Source organism: Solenopsis invicta, chromosome 6, assembly GCF_016802725.1.
Source record: "Solenopsis invicta isolate M01_SB chromosome 6, UNIL_Sinv_3.0, whole genome shotgun sequence".
In the NCBI taxonomy this organism is placed as follows: Eukaryota; Metazoa; Arthropoda; class Insecta; order Hymenoptera; family Formicidae; genus Solenopsis; species Solenopsis invicta.
In genome coordinates, this window is record NC_052669.1 from 11,253,984 (window position 1) to 11,272,802 (window position 18,819).

General features: G+C 31.2%; 1 protein-coding gene across 21 annotated transcripts in view; it reads left to right on the forward strand.

The window, feature by feature from the left end:
- The window catches only part of LOC105199525 (liprin-alpha-1), a 226,288-nt gene that overhangs the window by 165,508 nt on the left and 41,961 nt on the right, over window positions 1–18,819 (forward strand). For 15 of the 21 annotated variants that reach the window (XM_039450861.1, XM_026139120.2, XM_026139121.2 and 12 more), the window contains 2 exons: window positions 7,478–7,733; window positions 13,824–13,969. In XM_039450861.1, the coding sequence (XP_039306795.1) occupies window positions 7,478–7,733; window positions 13,824–13,969 (402 nt within the window). The remainder of the gene's footprint in view (window positions 1–7,477; window positions 7,734–13,823; window positions 13,970–18,819) is intronic. The other 6 variants (XM_026139127.2, XM_026139133.2, XM_026139134.2 and 3 more) reach the window with 3 other exon arrangements.

Below are 18,819 nucleotides of genomic sequence, written 5' to 3' on the forward strand. Positions count from 1 at the left end.
CTCAGTATCACATTTTTATGTGTATATGTGAGTATGTGTAGTTATTACTTTTAATTTTTGTAAACTTGTTATGATTATAACTTTTTAACGAAGGATGAGCGACGGTTAAAACTTGTTGGACGTTACTCATTGTCAGAGTCATGACCTTGACAACATATGTCAAGGTTAAGGTCGTCGAGACTACCGCCCCTATTCGATATATTTACTCTACGTTTTTTATTTGGTCCTTAAGGAAAACAAAGAGAAACGGGAGAAAATCTTTCTGTACTTTAATAACTCTGCTTAATTTATTGAGACTGTAGAAGGCCAATTTTACATTTAGATTATTTGTAATAGTTTTGAACTTTTCTGAGATCATGGGAATATACGGTAATAAAAACCACTGAGTTTTTTTATTTTTTGTGTTATTGTCGGTATTGTTCAGTTTGTTTAAATGTATTTTTGTGAATTAGAGATTTTAAGCGACTATTGATAGTCTCGAAAATAAATTCGGGATAGACGTTAATTAGCAAGGTGTCAACAATAAACTCAATATTCTTTTGGTGCAATTTTGCGTCCGATAATAAAAAGGCTCTGTTAACCATCCCCATGATAGTGCCTCTTTTTTGTGACCAGGAGTGAGCCGATAGGAAATTTAAGTATCTGCCTGAATGTAGGTTTATGATACCAGCCAAAAATTAACCTGTTGTTATCTTTAATAATGGTGGTGTCTAAAAAATTTATCTTGTCACTTCCCTTCTCTAACGTGAATTGCATTCTTGGATGGAAGGACTTAAACGTCCTCAGTATGAGGTCAGTTAAAAAAGATATTGTCCTAGTATATAATAAAATTTTATTATATACTAGGATAATATCTTTTTTATGTAACGAAAATGAAAATTTTTTACGACCGCTAACAAATAATTGAACAATAAAACGTTTAAAAATTAACTCTAAAAGGAAATATCTTTAAAAAATCTGTTTTATAACGATTTAGCTAAATTTTAATTTTGTATTTGGAAAAACATTTGTTTTTGGAAGAATCCCATTGTGATCCCAAAATTTGCTTTATAGTACGATATTCTATATGTATTGAAGCATTTTTCAGAATTTTTTCAGATTTTTAAAAGTAGATATAATTTTTTGTTTTTTTACTCAAAACTTTAAAATTAATTTTCTCAATATTAATAAATTTTGTACACTAAAATTAACGTATTTATCAGAAAGTACGAAAAAAATCTTAAAAAAAATTATATTTATCGAAATGTTTTAATTTTAAGTATAAATGTTGAGAAAGAGAAAAATTTCTTAAAACGACAGTCTCCAATATCTTTGATGCAAGGCATACAATACTTATTTTTTTATCATCAACAATCATACATCTTATACTATACTTTGTTTAAAAAAAGGTGACTTTTTATTTTTCTCGAAAAATATTTATTTATTCATCAATATTTATTTTGTCTTCTTTAAAGTAATGCCCCTCAGATATAATACACTTTTGCCAGCGCTTTTTCCAATTCTCGAAGCACTTTTGATGTGCGCTTTTTGATATGGCTTTGAACTCTTTCAACGATGCGGTCTTTATTTCTTCAATCGTGGCAAACGTCATCCTTTTATGGGTCTTTTTAGTTTTGGAAACAGGAAAAAGTCGCAGGGATCCAAGTCTGGAGAATGAGGCATAATTACGGTGTTGTTTTTGGCCAAAAAATCACGAACAAGCAATGACATGTTAGCTGGCGCATTATCGTTGTGTAATATCCATGACTGATTGTTCCACAATTCCGGGCGTTTTTTTTGTATTGCTTCACGCAAAAGGCGCATAACTTCAAGGTAATATTTCTTATTGACCGTACGACCTTCTGGCAGAAACTCACGATGCACCACGCCATTGTAATCGAAGAAAACAGTGAGCAAAACCTTCACATTTGATCGAACTTGGTGTGCTTTCTTCGATCTTGGCTCTTTTGGCCGCCTCTATTGGGATGATTGGGCTTTGGTTTTGATGTCATAACCATATACCCACGTTTTGTCACCAGTTGTGACTCTTTTGAGCAAATCTGGATCGTTGTTGACATCATTCAACAGCTCCTGAGCGATGCTTATGCGACGGTTCTTTTGGTCAAAATTTAGCAAATTTGGTACCAAACTTTGCTGCCACACGTTTCATGCCCAAAACATCCGAAAAAATTGCATGGCATGAGCCAATTGATGTGCTGACATCCTCAGCAACTTCTTTAATAGTGATTTGATGATTTTCCATAACAATTTTCTTCACTGCTTTAACGTTATCAGTTATTGACGTGCTAGGGCGTGCAGGGCGGACATCGTTATTAACATCTCGATCTTTTGTGAAGAGCTTGCACTTATAAACATATTTTTGCTCAAAATAGACTCGCGAAATGCCATAGTCAACATTTTAAGTGCGTTGGAGTACTCAATTTTATTTTTCACATAAAATTTACGGATTTTTTGATAAATTTTTTTGATAGCAAAAAGTCGCCAAGCACACCAAAACACGTCTAATCTTTATATCTGTTAAAAGCAAACTAACAATGCAAAATGGCTGATAATGTCAACATATGTTGGGGACATGTGTACCAACATAACAAAAAAAAATTCGACAATTGAATGTACACCCAAGGACTTTGATTCTGTCCATGGGGAAATTTTCCAAACTGAAAAGTCACCACTTTCTACATACTCGTAGTTCATGGTTAATGAAATAACTAGAGTTTATTAGTCGTTACGTTAATCATGAACTGTAAGTATGTAGAAAAATAACGACTTCTTAGTTTGGAAAATTTCCCCATGGACAGAATCAAAGTCCTTAGGTGTACATAGCCCGCAAAATTTGAAAAGTCATCTTTTTTTGAACAAACCTCGTATGTCCACTAACATGTTTTCATTATGATTTAAAAAATTGCAAGCAATTTATTTTTAAGTGGACCCTTCTCACGTGGAATGCCTCAATATGTATGCATACACATACGAGGTGTGATCAAAAAGTAAGGTGACTTTTCATTTTTATAAAAAAATATTCATTTATTCATCCAAAATTATGTTATCCCCTTCAAAATAACCCCCCTCTGATACAATGCATTTGTGCCAGCGCTTCTTCCAGTCGTCAAAACATTTCTGAAATGCACTTTTGGGTATTGCATTGAGCTCCTCCAGCGATGCAGCCTTAATCTCCTCAATCGTCGCAAATCTTCGTCCTTTCATAGGCCTTTTCAATTTTGGGAAGAGGAAAAAGTCGCAGGGGGCCAAGTCTGGCGAATACGGTGGCTGAGGCATGATCATAGTATTGTTTTTGGCCAAAAAAGTACTCACTAGTAACGACGAATTTCGCTGACACACGTGTCATACCCAAAACATCCGTTAAAATTGATTGGCATGAGCCAAACGATATATTAAGATCATCAGTTATTTCTCTAATCGTGATTCGACGATTTTTCAACACAATTTCTTTCACTTCCTGAACATTTTCGTCGGTTTTTGACGTGCTGGGGCGTCCAGAGCGAGGTTCATCGTTAACATTTTCTCGGCCCCACTTATACCATTTATAAACATTTTTTTTGCTCAAAGTTGACTCACCGTACGCCACTGTCAACATTTCAAGAGTTTTTGAACACTTAATACCATTTTTTACACAAAAATTAATACAAATTCTCTGCTCCATTATTTTCAACAGCAAAAAATTGCCGAGCACGCAAACACGAGTCTAACCTTTATGCCTCTCACATAAAAACAACACATGCTATATAGTCAAAACTGTGAACATATGATCGTGACGAGTGTACCAACACAAAAAAAAAATTTTGAAATTAGAGTATACAGAGCGCGCGAAATTCAAAAAGTCACCTTACTTTTTGATCACACCTCGTATATACATATGCATATATGATATACAAGGTGAGGAAAAAGTACCGGGACATCTAAATAAGTTTTGTATGGTTCGAGATATTGGATTGAAATTTACAGGATTATAATGATATCATACAATCTACATAATACTAAAAACGCCGATTTTACCAACCCGGGAAGGGGGGGGGGCGGAAAAATCTTAAATGCAATGTGGAACCGTGTAAGGGTTTGTTTGAAAGGGTTTTTTAAGACGAGAACAACGCAATGTCGCCAAGGTCTCTACGATTTTTTTCGCAGAGTTATGATTATTTAAACATTGATATTTTGCAGTATGGAGGGCCCACGACGAAGACGTAAAAAAGACTTTCCGGACTTTCCTTTGCGGACACGTGTGGATATTTTTATTTATTTAGATTTATTACTGCGTAAGCACGCACACCGCACATGCCTTCCTACATGCACTTTTATCCACACGTGTCCGCAAAAGAAAGTCCGGAAAGTCTTTCTTATGTTCTCCTAGGCCTTTCGCTACTGCGAAATCTCAATGCTTAAATGAACATAACACTGCGAAAAAAATCATAGAGACCTCGGCGACACCGCGTTGTTCTTGTTTCGAAAAACTCTTTCAAACGCACTCTTACACGACCTCACATTGCATTTAAAATTTTTTTGCACCCCCCCCCCTCTCCCGCCTCTCGGGAGTATTAAAATGGGCGTTTTTGGAGTTATGTGATCGTGATACCACTGTAACCCTGTAAATTTCAATCCGATATCTCAAACCATTCAAAAGTTACTTAAGTGTCCCTGTACTTTTTTCTCACCCTGTATATATTACGGTAAATCAAAAATTATCCTCACTTTTGTTAGAACACGTCTTTAAGGTTGTTACACTGCGTTCCGTGCAGGCATACTTTAAGTTGGTACTGGGATCCCGTGATCAAAGCTGGACCAGAACATTCCAGCAATACTATAATAACTTTGCAATGTTTCTGCAGTAGTTGAAATGTTGCAATCTTGCTGAAATTAGACTAAAATGTTTGAGTTTTTAAACTTTTACTGTTTTTTCTTGAGTAAAATTTATTATATTCTATTATATTTCGTACTTCAAAATATTATTCAGTTCACTATCATTAAAATGGCTTCTCGTCCTATAAAGATTTAAATTTGATAATCATATACGTACTTCATATAAGCCATCACAATTTATTTGAATCTATTTCTTTTCTTGAGCGTAGTTTATTTGAGAAAAAAAAATTTCTTTTTTATAAAACAAATTTAATAATATAGGTGTCTCAAAATTAGTTAACTTTACAATAAAAAATTATTTGGCAAATTTAAAATTGATTCTTTTTAGTGAATATCACCCACACACACTTATGTACTTATTATTAGTAAACATCAATTAACAGTAACATAAGATTAATATTATAATTTCTCACTCGACAACATGAATGAAATATACTGTTATAGGTACATTACATTTTTGTTAGGTGTAAAATTATAACATTATGTTACTGTTAGTGTTTACTATTATTATTTTATTATTATTTTATACGAATATATAAAATACGAAACATTACAAGAAACATACATATTTGTTGTAATAACTTATGTATGATAATATTAATTGCTAAATTACACGTGTAAAATAATATTATACAGAAAACGTATAAACTAGAATAATAACCAGAGTAGCAAAGTATTATAGAGAGAGAAAAAAGTATTATCCATACAGTATAAAAAAAATTGCAAAAACATTGCACAGAAATATTTTATTGCAACATTGTAAAAACGTTGCAAAATATTATAACATTATAGCGGTAGAAAGTCCGCTTTTAGATATATTGCAATTTAATACAAATAATATTGTATCAATATTTTAATGTAATATATTTTTAACATTGTATATTATGTTAAGATGTTTTTAGTATGAATAAGCAATTTATGAGATTTTTACGTACATATCAAAAATTAAGAAGATAATTGTGTACATAAATTTATAATGCGCTATTTCATAACGTATTAAGTTGATAGGAACATAATGTTAGCTTTTATATTATTAAACTTTCTGACTTGTTTTTGGAATAAATATTTTTTTAAGTATAATATATTTATTTTATATACCATTTTACAGCGCAGATTTTGCTTTATATTTCTCTGTTATTGGTTTTATTTTTATTATTATTTTGTGTCCAATATTATTTACAGAATTCATGATGGAAAAAAAGTAATATTTTTATTTGAGTTTAAACTAGGCCATAAAGCATCAAAGGCGATTTGTAATATCAATAGTGCATTCAGCTAGCGCAAACGAACGTACGATGCAACGTTGGTTTCAAAAATTTTGGAATAGAGATGAGAGCCTTAAAGATGAAGAAAATCGTGGACGTCCATTGACAATTGACAACGATGAATTGAAGGTGTTAGTCGAGGCAGATCCACGCACAACGATTCGAGAGCTTGTAAAGTTAGACGTAAGTCCTTCAACAATTCTGGACCACCTCAGGCAATTTGGAAAATAAAAAAAACTCGATAAATGGGTGCCGCATAAATTGAACAAAAATAAAAAAAAATTGTCCACGACCTTCTTCATTTTCATGGTTCTCATCTCTATCCCAAAATTTTTGAAACCAACGTTGCACTGTATGTTTGTTTGCGGTTCCTTGACAGAGTGCGCTATTGATGTTACAATTTGCCTCTGCTGGCCTAGTTTAAACTTATATGAGAATATCGCTCGCAATTGCTTTTTTTCCATCATAAATTCTGTAAATAATATTGGACATAAAATAATAGTAAAAATAAAATTAATAGCAAAGAAATATAGAGCTAAATCTGCACTTTAAAATGGTTTATAAGATGAATATATTAAAAGGAATATTTGTTCCAAAAACAAGTTGCAAAGTTAAATAATATAAAAACCGACATTATTTTCCTAGCAACTTAATATTATAATACGTATTATATAAACTATATTACTATAATATTATATCGTTAATATTATATTGTATTAATACATTATTAATAGTACAATTGTAAATTTATATTTCTCTAATTGTTTTCTTCATTTTTTGCCTTTGTATACACGTGTTGTCCCACAAATTGTTTGTGATTTAAATAACGCTGTAATTTTTAGAGTGCCTTAAATTACATTAAAATTTAATATTAAAACATTTTTGTCAGTACAAGTTATAAAATTGAATTGTATTTTGATTCGAAAGTTCTTTAATTGCGAAAATTGTTGTTACTGAGCATTTTTAAAAGTAACATCACATGACTTATCGTGATAGACTTAAGCTTACATGCTATATAAAACTTTTGTATAAAATTGCATATAAGCTTGAAAATATAAACGCATACGTAAATATTATATACTTTTATATAATCTTAACAGTTTATTTTTGTAACGTATTTAAAATATTGCTGCAACATAATTAAATTTATATTGCTTATTTATAATTTAATAATATTTCCAAAACATTGCATTGTAATATGCAAGGTTGTAATGTTTTTGCAATGCAGCTACGAGATATGGAGCTCTGCTGTATGGAAAAAAGATAATATTTTTATGCAAGCTAGAGTGTAGTAGCATCAATTAGAATAGAAATAGAAACTAGATTAGCGCTCCATGCAGCAGGCATGGGCAGCATAACAACGGCGCACTCAATTCTGGAACTCCCCCTTCCCCATTGTCCTCACGTCACAGCAGCCAGGACAGTCTGCACAAGAACAATTTCTCCAGCGTTGGACTACCCATCGGACAACTGTCGACGTCACATCTGCACATACAGTCAACCATGAGTCCTGCCACAGCGGCCGCGGTCGCGGCTGCGCAGAAAAAGAAAGGCATTAAGAGTAGTCTCGGCAGATTTTTCAGCAAAAAAGAAAAGGTGAAAGATTTTTCCTCTTTTATTCGTATTTATTCTTTTTTATTATCTCAAATATAAAAATCTGTGAGTTTTTATAAGAATATGCTTCTTTACAAAGATTTTAACTCAACAAACGCAATTATATAACAGCAATATTGATGCAATAAAAAATTACAAGCAATATAACATGTACGTTACATGTAACGTCCATGTTAATTGTAATTTCCCACTTATAGAAAATAATAGTTATATCGAGAGGATAACCACTCTTGAATTCCGGTGTACAACCCGTTAGAAGTCCGTTGAATTTTGTTGAATTTCTCAAAGTCCGCCGTAGTCCGATGAAGTCAAACGTAGTCTGATGAAGTTCGATGTAGTCCGATGAAGTCCAGCGAAGTCCGTGAAGTCTGGCGTAGCCCGATGAAGTCCAACGTAGTCCAACGTAGTCCGATGAAGTCCGCGAAGTCCGATAAAGTCCGATGAAGTCCATGTAGTCCGGTGAAGTCCAGTGAAGTCCGAAGTCCGGTGTACACTTATTTTCCGAGTGGTTATCCCCTCGAGTTATATTATATCAATACAACATACAATTGAAATAAAATATAATTGTTATGTATCTATAATGTTTGTATTATATTAATCTCAACAAACTTAATTCGGCTTTTGTACACTAATTGTAAGTGTGAAAAGTCTTCAAATTAATTCTAACCAAAGGCAAAGTTTTTTGGTTGCTTTCACAGAAAATTAATATAAAAACTTTTGTCTAGGATTAGCTTATGCAAGATATACTTTCAGGGAATTATGTTTTAGTGAGGAAAGAAAAATAAATAATTTTAAATCTTATGTAATTATGGTATAAACATTTTTATCAGTACACAGGGTGGAGAAAAGGTACCGGAATGGCGAAATATCTCGAAAACTAAGCATTTTAGAAAAGTTTCAGATAAAAGTTGTAGGGTTTCAAAACTGTAGGGTTTGAAAAACTACAATGTACTGTAACTTTGAAGCCTCATAACTCGAAAAGTATTTAAAGAAAAGTAACTTCTTTATAGTGTTTTGAAAAGTTCTCGAAATTGACTACAAGAAAATGCAATAAAAAATGTAGAATGTTAGGGAAGTACCAATACTTCTTAATTATGGAACTACCGATACTCTAACATTCTATAACTTTTTAAAACACTATAAAGAAGTTATTTTTTATTAAGTACTTTTCGAGTTATGACGCTTGAAAGTTATAGTAGCTACCAAGCCTTACAACTCGGAAAGTATTTAACGAAAATAAACTTATTTATAGCGTTTTGGAAAGTTCTTGACACCCGCTATTAAATTCAGGAATCAAAAATAGGGTGTCCCATTTAAAAAAGTTAATGTGATTTTGATCTGACCTTGGCGACGCCATCCATAGTCAAACTAATAAGATCAATAAATAGATCTTTTGAAACCCTACAACTTTTATCTAACACACTTCTAAAATGCTTAGTTTTCGAGATATTTTGCCGTTCTTGTACTTTTTCTCCACCCTGTATATTGTAAAATAATCAAATTGTTATAACATAAATTAGTTAACATTTTATAAATTATAACAAAATGTATTATTATTTCAACTGATTTAAATGGTTATACGTACAAAAAAATTACATTTAAAAAAAACTTAAATTACTTGTTTTTTTTTTAATTTAAATTTTCTTGAATTATGTACAAATACTTTGGAGATAATTTTAAAAATAAATGAAAAATTTTTTAAAAATTTGATAAAATATTTCTAAGACATTATACGTACATTATTTCGTAAAACACAACTTGTATTGATTAAATTATAAATGAAATTTCAAATGTCATAAATAACATTAAGAAAAAATAAGTATCTTTGAAAAATTCCGTATTATTCTTAATGTAGTATAAAGTATTAGCTCCGTAGAATATAATTATAATATTTTAATATTAAAATTTTAGAGAGTTAATTTTTTGTTTTACAATGTAAATTACAGAAATTTTCAATAACATTAAATTTTTTAGATGAAGATAGATAAAATAAATTTTGTCCATCTTTGAGCGACTTTTATGACTCTAACGAATAAGAAATAGGATATTTTTTGATATTACATAAAATTTTTATTTAAAGAAATAGGCCAATCAATGTGTTCCTGTTTTAAGTATGTATTTTTAAATAAAACTAGTTAAAAATGCAGAGTTAGAATAAATATAAAAATAAATAAATAATAATGGCGCTCTGAATAAATGCATCTGTATAATAACTACAATTTAATCTCGACAAATTATCTGAAATTAAAAAAATTAGCTATTTTTTTCTTTACATTTGTCATTTTTTGATTACGGAAGGAAAATTTTCACAATTTTATTTTCTGCAAAACGGCATACACTTAAATTTTAAAATTGCATTTTTTTGAACAATATATTCCTTTCTTCTTTTTGTTATAACTTAAGAAAAATATTAAAAGCTGGATAAAGCTTTCGTGAAATGATACCGAATGTTATTAAAAATATTGCTTTAAATTGTCAAATTAACACCCTGTATACGACTCTATATTTAATTTATACTAAACAATGTGATACGCATATTAACAAAAGGAACCCTTGATAAACAAGTCATCGATTTTAATAAAATTTTATGGGTGTTTAGTATTCACTCACACCTTTATTGTAATAAAGTAATTAGTTGTGAATATTAAGTGTTCTCGAGAAAATAACGATTAAATATTTCCAACACCTATAGTACCGTTACAGCTTTTAGTTTTTTTATAAGATCTAAACTATAAAAAAAAAGCAATAACAAAACCGTTTTATTCGGAGACCGTTGTAAGTATGACGATTTTCCTAACGCCGGACGCTACGTCGCTGACTCAACAATCGTCCTTCTGTAACGGTGATCTGTAAAGGTGCTGGAATATTTAATCGTCATTTTCTCGAAAATGCTTAATATCCGCAACGAACTGCTTGATTACAGTAAAGGTGTTAGTGAATACTACTACATATCCATAAAATTTTATTAAAATCAGTAACTTGTTTCTCAAGAGCTCTTTTTGTAAGTATTATATCAATATCAAATCGCTTGATATGATTGGTATAAATGAGAATCAAAGTGCTCAGTGTCAAATGGTAATACACGGCAGAACGCAGTGACTGTTTTTCGTGTTATTCGTATCGCATGTAAGAGAACATTGCGTTTGATGTAAATAGTCCTCTTAATACAAGAGAAAAACCGTTAGAATAATATTTAATACATTGTTTATGAATAATCCACTTTATCAGAAGAGAAATACTTTTTATGTAAAAATTTTCACGTATAATATGGGATTACAAAAAATTTCACTTTATAATTGGAATACTTTCTTTGGATGATACATTACATTGTAACATTTTTGCAAAATTGCGAAAAATTACAATGTTACTGAAATGTTGCAATGTTGCTATAATATTGTAGAAATGGTGCAGTATTACTATAATAATGAAAACAAAGAACAAGCTTGCTTATTTACGAACGTTATGAAATGATCAATAACGAGTAAAATATTACTGTAGTATTGTTGAAATGTTCTGTGTTATATGGAAGATAATGAATGTCTTAATAATTTTTTTTTTAAAAGTTTTCGAGCAATTCAATTACACGGATTACAATTCGTATTTGGGGTGTTTACTATTTTAAAAAGTCTACAAAATTTAAAACTTTTAGGAAAATTTAACGAAGTTTGTACTTAAAAATTTTGTTTTTATTTTGGACGCATATAAAAATGTATATTATAGGAGAAGAGAGTATTATGGCTACTGTGGACATTATGGCTACTCCCATTATTTTCGTTATTAAGTGACGAATTCTAACAATTGTTTATGGTATTATTTAACTAGTAGCCCGTGATTTTTTAATGGCACCAATATGCCATTACACAATAACTAACAATTATTATAAGACATTTTTACTTTTGAGCACTTCTAAACTTTTTCAAGGTACATTTTAGCACTTAATTACACATACTGCCTTATTGTTTTTAAACTTGAGCGTATTATCACATGAATGTATGTACATTTGAGTGTTTTTTTGTTATTAAATTTTTTATTTGGTTGTACACACTTTGAATTATGCAGAATTAAACAATAATATGAGATTTTGTTACTATAGTTTTTTAAACGAAATTTTTACATCAAAATATTTCTTTGATAAATCGATTGTTACTTTAAATGGCGATGTTTGGAAACATTAAAGATATCATTTTATGTATGTTGTTTAATGTTAAACATAGATAAAATGATAGTTCTAATGATCGATGGCTCTCAAGTCTTTCAATGCAGGAAAATTTGAAATTAAAACAATTCTAAATGATGTAAAATTAAAAATATATAATTTTGTAACAAAATATGTATGTTTTTTTTTTAAACTAAACTAATTTTTAACAAATTAATTTTGGACTAGCTATATTATCACCACTTTTTTTCTTCTATCGATTATGCAATGCGTCACATTTTTATAAATTACGTCCTATGTAATAAATATTTTATTATTTTGAGTTTAGAATCTGTTAAAAAACACTTTAACGAATAGAATCGTCTCAATTACAATATAAAATATTGATTATAAACAAAGTTATTTAGTAAAATAGAAATGATTGTCATATAGTCCATATACAGGGTGTTGAAAAAAAAGGGTTACATATTTTGACAGCAGGTAGTATTGATCAAAACAAGAAGAAAAGGTCTTATTAATATGGGTCCTAAAACTAATATCTTTAAAGATACAAGCTATTTTGTTATTTGAACTCTTCGTCATTTTCTTATTAGTCGTGTCATCTTTAGAATGTAATGAACAAAGGAGTAAGGGAGAGTCCCCACTCTCACATGGGAGGGTACAATGGGGATATCTTTTTTCTAGGTGTCTTGAAAAATAAAAAATAAACAAAGAAAGATAAAGAAACAATTTTTATTTTAATATGAAATATGAAATATTAAATCATTTATCTTCCATAAAAAATATTGAAGTAAAAAAACTGAAAGTATGATAACAAAATAAAAACTCCTTTTTTACAAAATCAAAAAATTTTAATGCTGACTCGGCGTTAGAAAAGATGCTCTATGTGATTACCATTCACTCTCACGCACTCTTCAGCCCTACGTCTTAGAGAATCACGCATTCATCAAGGCCCATGCAATGTCGTTTGACTTGTAGTATCTATTGCGAACCAAACGTAAATATCAGGAAAGAGAAATAAAGTTAGAATGCGCGATTTGAAGATGATACGACTAATAAAAATATGACAAAGAGTTCAAATAACAAAATAGCTTGTACCTTTGAAGATATTAGTTTTAGGACCCATGTTAATAAGACCTTTTTTTCTTGTTTTGATCAATACTACCTGCTGTCAAAATATGTAACCCTTTTTTTCAACACACTGTATTAAAATTATTAGATTACTTTTATTAAAAAAAAAATTACATTCAACTAAACATTGGCGGTCCGAAATGGCACTCAAATTGAGTGTTAACTTCCAAATAAATCTCTAAATTGAGGGATAGTATTCAATTTGAAAGTTATTTTGAAATGGACCGTCAACACCTAATTGTATTTTTTTTATAAGAGCAGTTTTTTTAATAATATATCTTTAATTTTCTTTAATTTGACTCTGTTGACGCTTTCTTCATGTTTATTTTTTTTTACTGACACTCTTTTTTAACTATATTTCTTAAAAATAAAAGACTGACATTTTTATGTTGTATAAAATTTTATGCAGATTTTGAAAATTATTTATTTTTGTTCAGTATTTAATATCTAATATTTTAAATAAATAGCTATTAATTTTTTGTGATTGCATGAATAAAAAAGAAAAAAGAAATAAATAATCAAATTAATCTTAAATTCACATCTAAATTGTTTTAATTTTGAAGCCTAAAAATTCAGCGAGAATATCTAGAAAACTTCAAACTTATTTAATGTATATTTATTTTATTAGAACATTGTTTTTAGAAAAATTTACTACAAATTCTCATAAATTTCTGCGTGTACTTGAATATAAAATTTATTAAAAAAAAAGAGAGAGAAATTTGACCAGAATGGTTAATAAAGCGTTTTGTCTGTAATAACCTTTGTCTTTTTATTACTTTACATAGATTAAAGGAAAAGATACGCCAATGCCGGGGGATATACCAGGCATGGGAGGCGCAAGTACACCCGCCGATCCAGATTACGGTGACAGTGTGTGCGTAGCTGGTACTCTTGGAAGTAAAAGTGATTTTGATCGCAGAAAAAAGAAGAGGTATCTATATAAAATTACATTTATAGTTTGTTTGACAAGAACATATAGGTTGTTTTTCCTTATAAAAAAAAAAAAAAGATTTGTTAAAAATTTAATTTGGATCTATTAATGCATTCAATAAATTGAAATGCGTTTACTTAGTAAATTGTCCAATCTCCTTTGTTATCTACTGTTATGACCTTGCAACTTCGAGGCATGCCTTTCACGAGATTTTCAGCCATTTTCTCAGGAAGAGATCTCTAAATTTCCTGTACATGAAGCTGCTTTAAATTAAAAACCCTCTTTTTTTTAGTTTGATCTTCATTATTGCCCACACATTTTCGATAGGATTGGCATCAGGTAACTGGGAAGACCAATCCATGGGTGTGTGAAGCTGGCACATCATTTGGTGGAAAATCACTAAACATTGACAGTTCTGAGTTTATTTTCAATAGTTCTACAGTTCCTGATAGATAAAACAAATAGTTCTGGCCTTTAAAGCGAAAAAAACGCATAGGACAAAGTGAGGTGCCAGGTTCACGCAGCACCTCAGTTTGTCCTACGACATTTTCCAGACCGAATTCTTGTAGGATTTTAAAAGATCTATAGTTCTAGATGAGTTCTAGAAAGAGTTCCAGCGTTTAACATAGTTAATTTATTTTTTTTTTTTAAATTATTTTAAAACATTTATGTTATAATACTATATAATAGAGTTCCGTGTACGAAAATATATTTTTCCTACAGTTCTCAACATACTAAAACGCGTTCCAAAGAGTTCCGGGCGATTCCGATATTAGTTAATTAACAAAAAATTAATAACTCCCGAAAAAGCCGATTTTCCGCACATATACAGGTAGGTGAGGTGCTGGACTTTTTCGAAGAGTTCTGTGTACGAAAAAATATTTTTCCTACAGTTCTCAACATACTGAAGCGCGTTCCGAAGAGTTCCGGGCGATTCCGATATTAGTTAATTAACAAAAAATTAATAACTCCCGAAAAAGTCGATTTTCCGCACATATAGGTGAGGTGCTGGACTTTTTCGAAGAGTTCTGTGCACGAAAAAATATTTTTCCTACAGTTCTCAACATACTGAAGCGCGTTCCGAAGAGTTCCGGGCGATTCCGATATTAGTTAATTAACAAAAAATTAATAACTCCCGAAAAAGCCGATTTTCCGCACATATACAGGTAGGTGAGGTGCTGGACTTTTTCGAAGAGTTCTGTGTACGAAAAAATATTTTTCCTACAGTTCTCAACATACTGAAGCGCGTTCCGAAGAGTTCCGGGCGATTCCGATATTAGTTAATTAACAAAAAATTAATAACTCCCGAAAAAGTCGATTTTCCGCACATATAGGTGAGGTGCTGGACTTTTTCGAAGAGTTCTGTGCACGAAAAAATATTTTTCCTACAGTTCTCAACATATTAAAGCGCGTTCCGAAGAGTTCCGGGCGATTGCATAATTTATTAGTTAATAATAAATTGTTAACTCCCGCCAAACACGTATTTTGTCATATATGGGCGAGACGCTGGTCTTTATTCGAGAGTTCCGTGTACAAAAAAATATTTTTCCAATAGTTCTTAACGTAACAAAGCGCCTTCCGAAGAGTTCCGGTCGATTGCATAATTTATTAGTTAATAATATTTATTAGTTAATAATAAATTATGCAATCGACCGGAACTCTTCGGAAGGCGCTTTGTTACGTTAAGAACTATTGGAAAAATATTTTTTTGTACACGGAACTCTCGAATAAAGACCAGCGTCTCACCCATATATGACAAAATATGGGTTTGGCGGGAGTTACCAATTTATTATTAACTAATAAATTATGCAATCGACCGGAACTCTTCGGAAGGCGTTTTGTTACGTTAAGAACGATTGGAAAAATATTTTTTTGTACACGGAACTCTCGAATAAAGACTAGCGTCTCACCCATATATGACAAAATACGTGTTTGGCGGGAGTTAACAATTTATTATTAACTAATAAATTATGCAATCGACCGGAACTCTTCGGAAGGCGCTTTGTTACGTTAAGAACTATTGGAAAAATATTTTTTTGTACACGGATCTCTCGAATAAAGACCAGCGTCTCACCCATATATGACAAAATATGGGTTTGGCGGAAGTTACCAATTTATTATTAACTAATAAATTATGCAATCGACCGGAACTCTTCGGAAGGCGCTTTGTTACGTTAAGAACGATTGGAAAAATATTTTTTTGTACACGGAACTCTCGAATAAAGACTAGCGTCTCACCCATATATGACAAAATACGTGTTTGGCGGGAGTTAACAATTTATTATTAACTAATAAATTATGCAATCGACCGGAACTCTTCGGAAGGCGCTTTGTTACGTTAAGAACTATTGGAAAAATATTTTTTTGTACACGGATCTCTCGAATAAAGACCAGCGTCTCACCCATATATGACAAAATACGTGTTTGGCGGGAGTTCACAATTTATTATTAACTAATAAATTATGCAATCGACCGGAACTCTTCGGAAGGCGCTTTGTTACGTTAAGAACTATTGGAAAAATATTTTTTTGTACACGGAACTCTCGAATAAAGACCAGCGTCTCACCAATATATGATAAAATACGTGTTTGGCGGGAGTTAACAATTTATTATTAACTAATAAATTATGCAATCGACCGGAACTCTTCGGAAGGCGCTTTGTTACGTTAAGAACTATTGGAAAAATATTTTTTTGTACACGGAACTCTCGAATAAAGACCAGCGTCTCACCCATATATGACAAAATACGTGTTTGGCGGGAGTTAACAATTTATTATTAACTAATAAATTATGCAATCGACCGGAACTCTTCGGAAGGCGCTTTGTTACGTTAAGAACTATTGGAAAAATATTTTTTTGTACACGGAACTCTCGAATAAAGACCAGCGTCTCACCCATATATGACAAAATACGTGTTTGGCGGGAGTTAACAATTTATTATTAACTAATAAATTATGCAATCGACCGGAACTCTTCGGAACGCGCTTCAATATGTTGAGAACTGTAGGAAAAATATTTTTTCGTACACAGAACTCTTCGAAAAGGTCCAGCACCTCACCTATATGTGCGGAAAATCGACTTTTTCGGGAGTTATTAATTTTTTGTTAATTAACTAATATCGGAATCGCCCGGAACTCTTTGGAACGCGCTTTAATATGTTGAGAACTGTAGGAAAAATATTTTTTTGTACACGGAACTCTATTATATAATATTATAACATAAATGTTTTATAAAAAAGAATTAAAAAAAATAAAAAAACTATGTTAAACGCTGGAACTCTTTCTAGAACTCATCTAGAACTATAGATCTTTTAAAATCCTACAAGAATTCGGTCTGGAAAATGTCGTAGGACAAACTGAGGTGCTGCGTGAACCTGGCACCTCACTTTGTCCTATGCGTTTTTTTCGCTTTAAAGGCCAGAACTATTTGTTTTATCTATCAGGAACTGTAGAACTATTGAAAATAAACTCAGAACTGTCAATGTTTAGTGATTTTCCACCAAATGATGTGCCAGCTTCACACACACCCAATCCATTGTAGTGCCTTTGCCCACTCTAGCCGCTTTTTGACGTGTTTTTCGCTCAAAAAAGGCTTTAACTTTGTGGACCGCCAACCGTATCCGGAATCAAGCAATTGTTGTCTAATAGTATAAAGGCTCACTTTTACACCCTCTTTCAATAAAAGATTCTTTGCTCGTTGTAACGAACATACAGGATTTTTCTGAAATATCTTGATGCTAGTTTTATCATTCTTTTTCGTCGTTTAGCGCCGAGTGCCACGTTCCGGCAGATCATTAACATTTTTTTGTTTCGTTATATCGTTTCACCCACTTTCTAACAAATCCCTCTGACTTTTTCATGTAGCGGCCAGCAGCTGTATATTACATTTTCGGTCCTTTTGTATGTTTACGCAAAGAAGCACTACTTTAAAACGACTTGCATACACAACACTCATTGTGTTTATTTTGCTCTGTTATAAACAAAACAAGCCAAATAACCGCAAAGCATTCTTCTGAACTGTTCAGAGAATTAAAAAAACCGAACTTAACATCTGCGTCATCTAGTAATAAAATACGGAACCGTACGCTCTTGTCAAACAGACTGTATATAAAAATTACAACATTTTGTTATTTTCACGAATGTTATTAATTTTTTATTAAATTTTTTTCTAATTTTTTGCTGAGTTCAAAATTAAAAACTGATGACCAGAAATAAAAATTATTCCTAAACATTATTTTAAAATATTAAAAAAACAAAATTCAAAACAGACTCAGCCATATTAAAATTAAGTTATGAAACAGAGGAAATGCGAGTTAAACGCGGTAGTTAGTGTGTCAATAATGAAGTGTAAATATGTCTAAATAATTTAATATAAAGAAAGAATTAAAAAAAATACAAATGTCAAACAACTCATTAGCGCTGCCATATCGCAAAGTCTTTGTTAAAGGTGGCAGTGCTAGTGAGTTGTTTAACATTTTCTTTTAATTATTTCTTTTTTTAATTTATTTTTAATTTTATGACTTTGTTAATTCCACGGTTCATCACAGCCTACTGCCTGATTCTCATGTCCATCTGGTTTACCAACATGTCTCTTGTGGGACATTGCTTTTTATGGAGATAACCACATGATTTGCCATTTTTTCGCTCTCGCCGTTGTACAGAATCGGCGCTATTTGAATTAAAAAAATTTTTGTTGAGAACGATTTTAAAGAAAGTTGAAACTTATTTAAGTATTTGCGTCCAATGTTTATTTACGTATTTGCGCTATCGATGTACTAAATCGACACTTTATTATTGACGCACTAACTATCGTGTTTGACTCGCATTTCCTGTTTCATTACCTAATTTTGA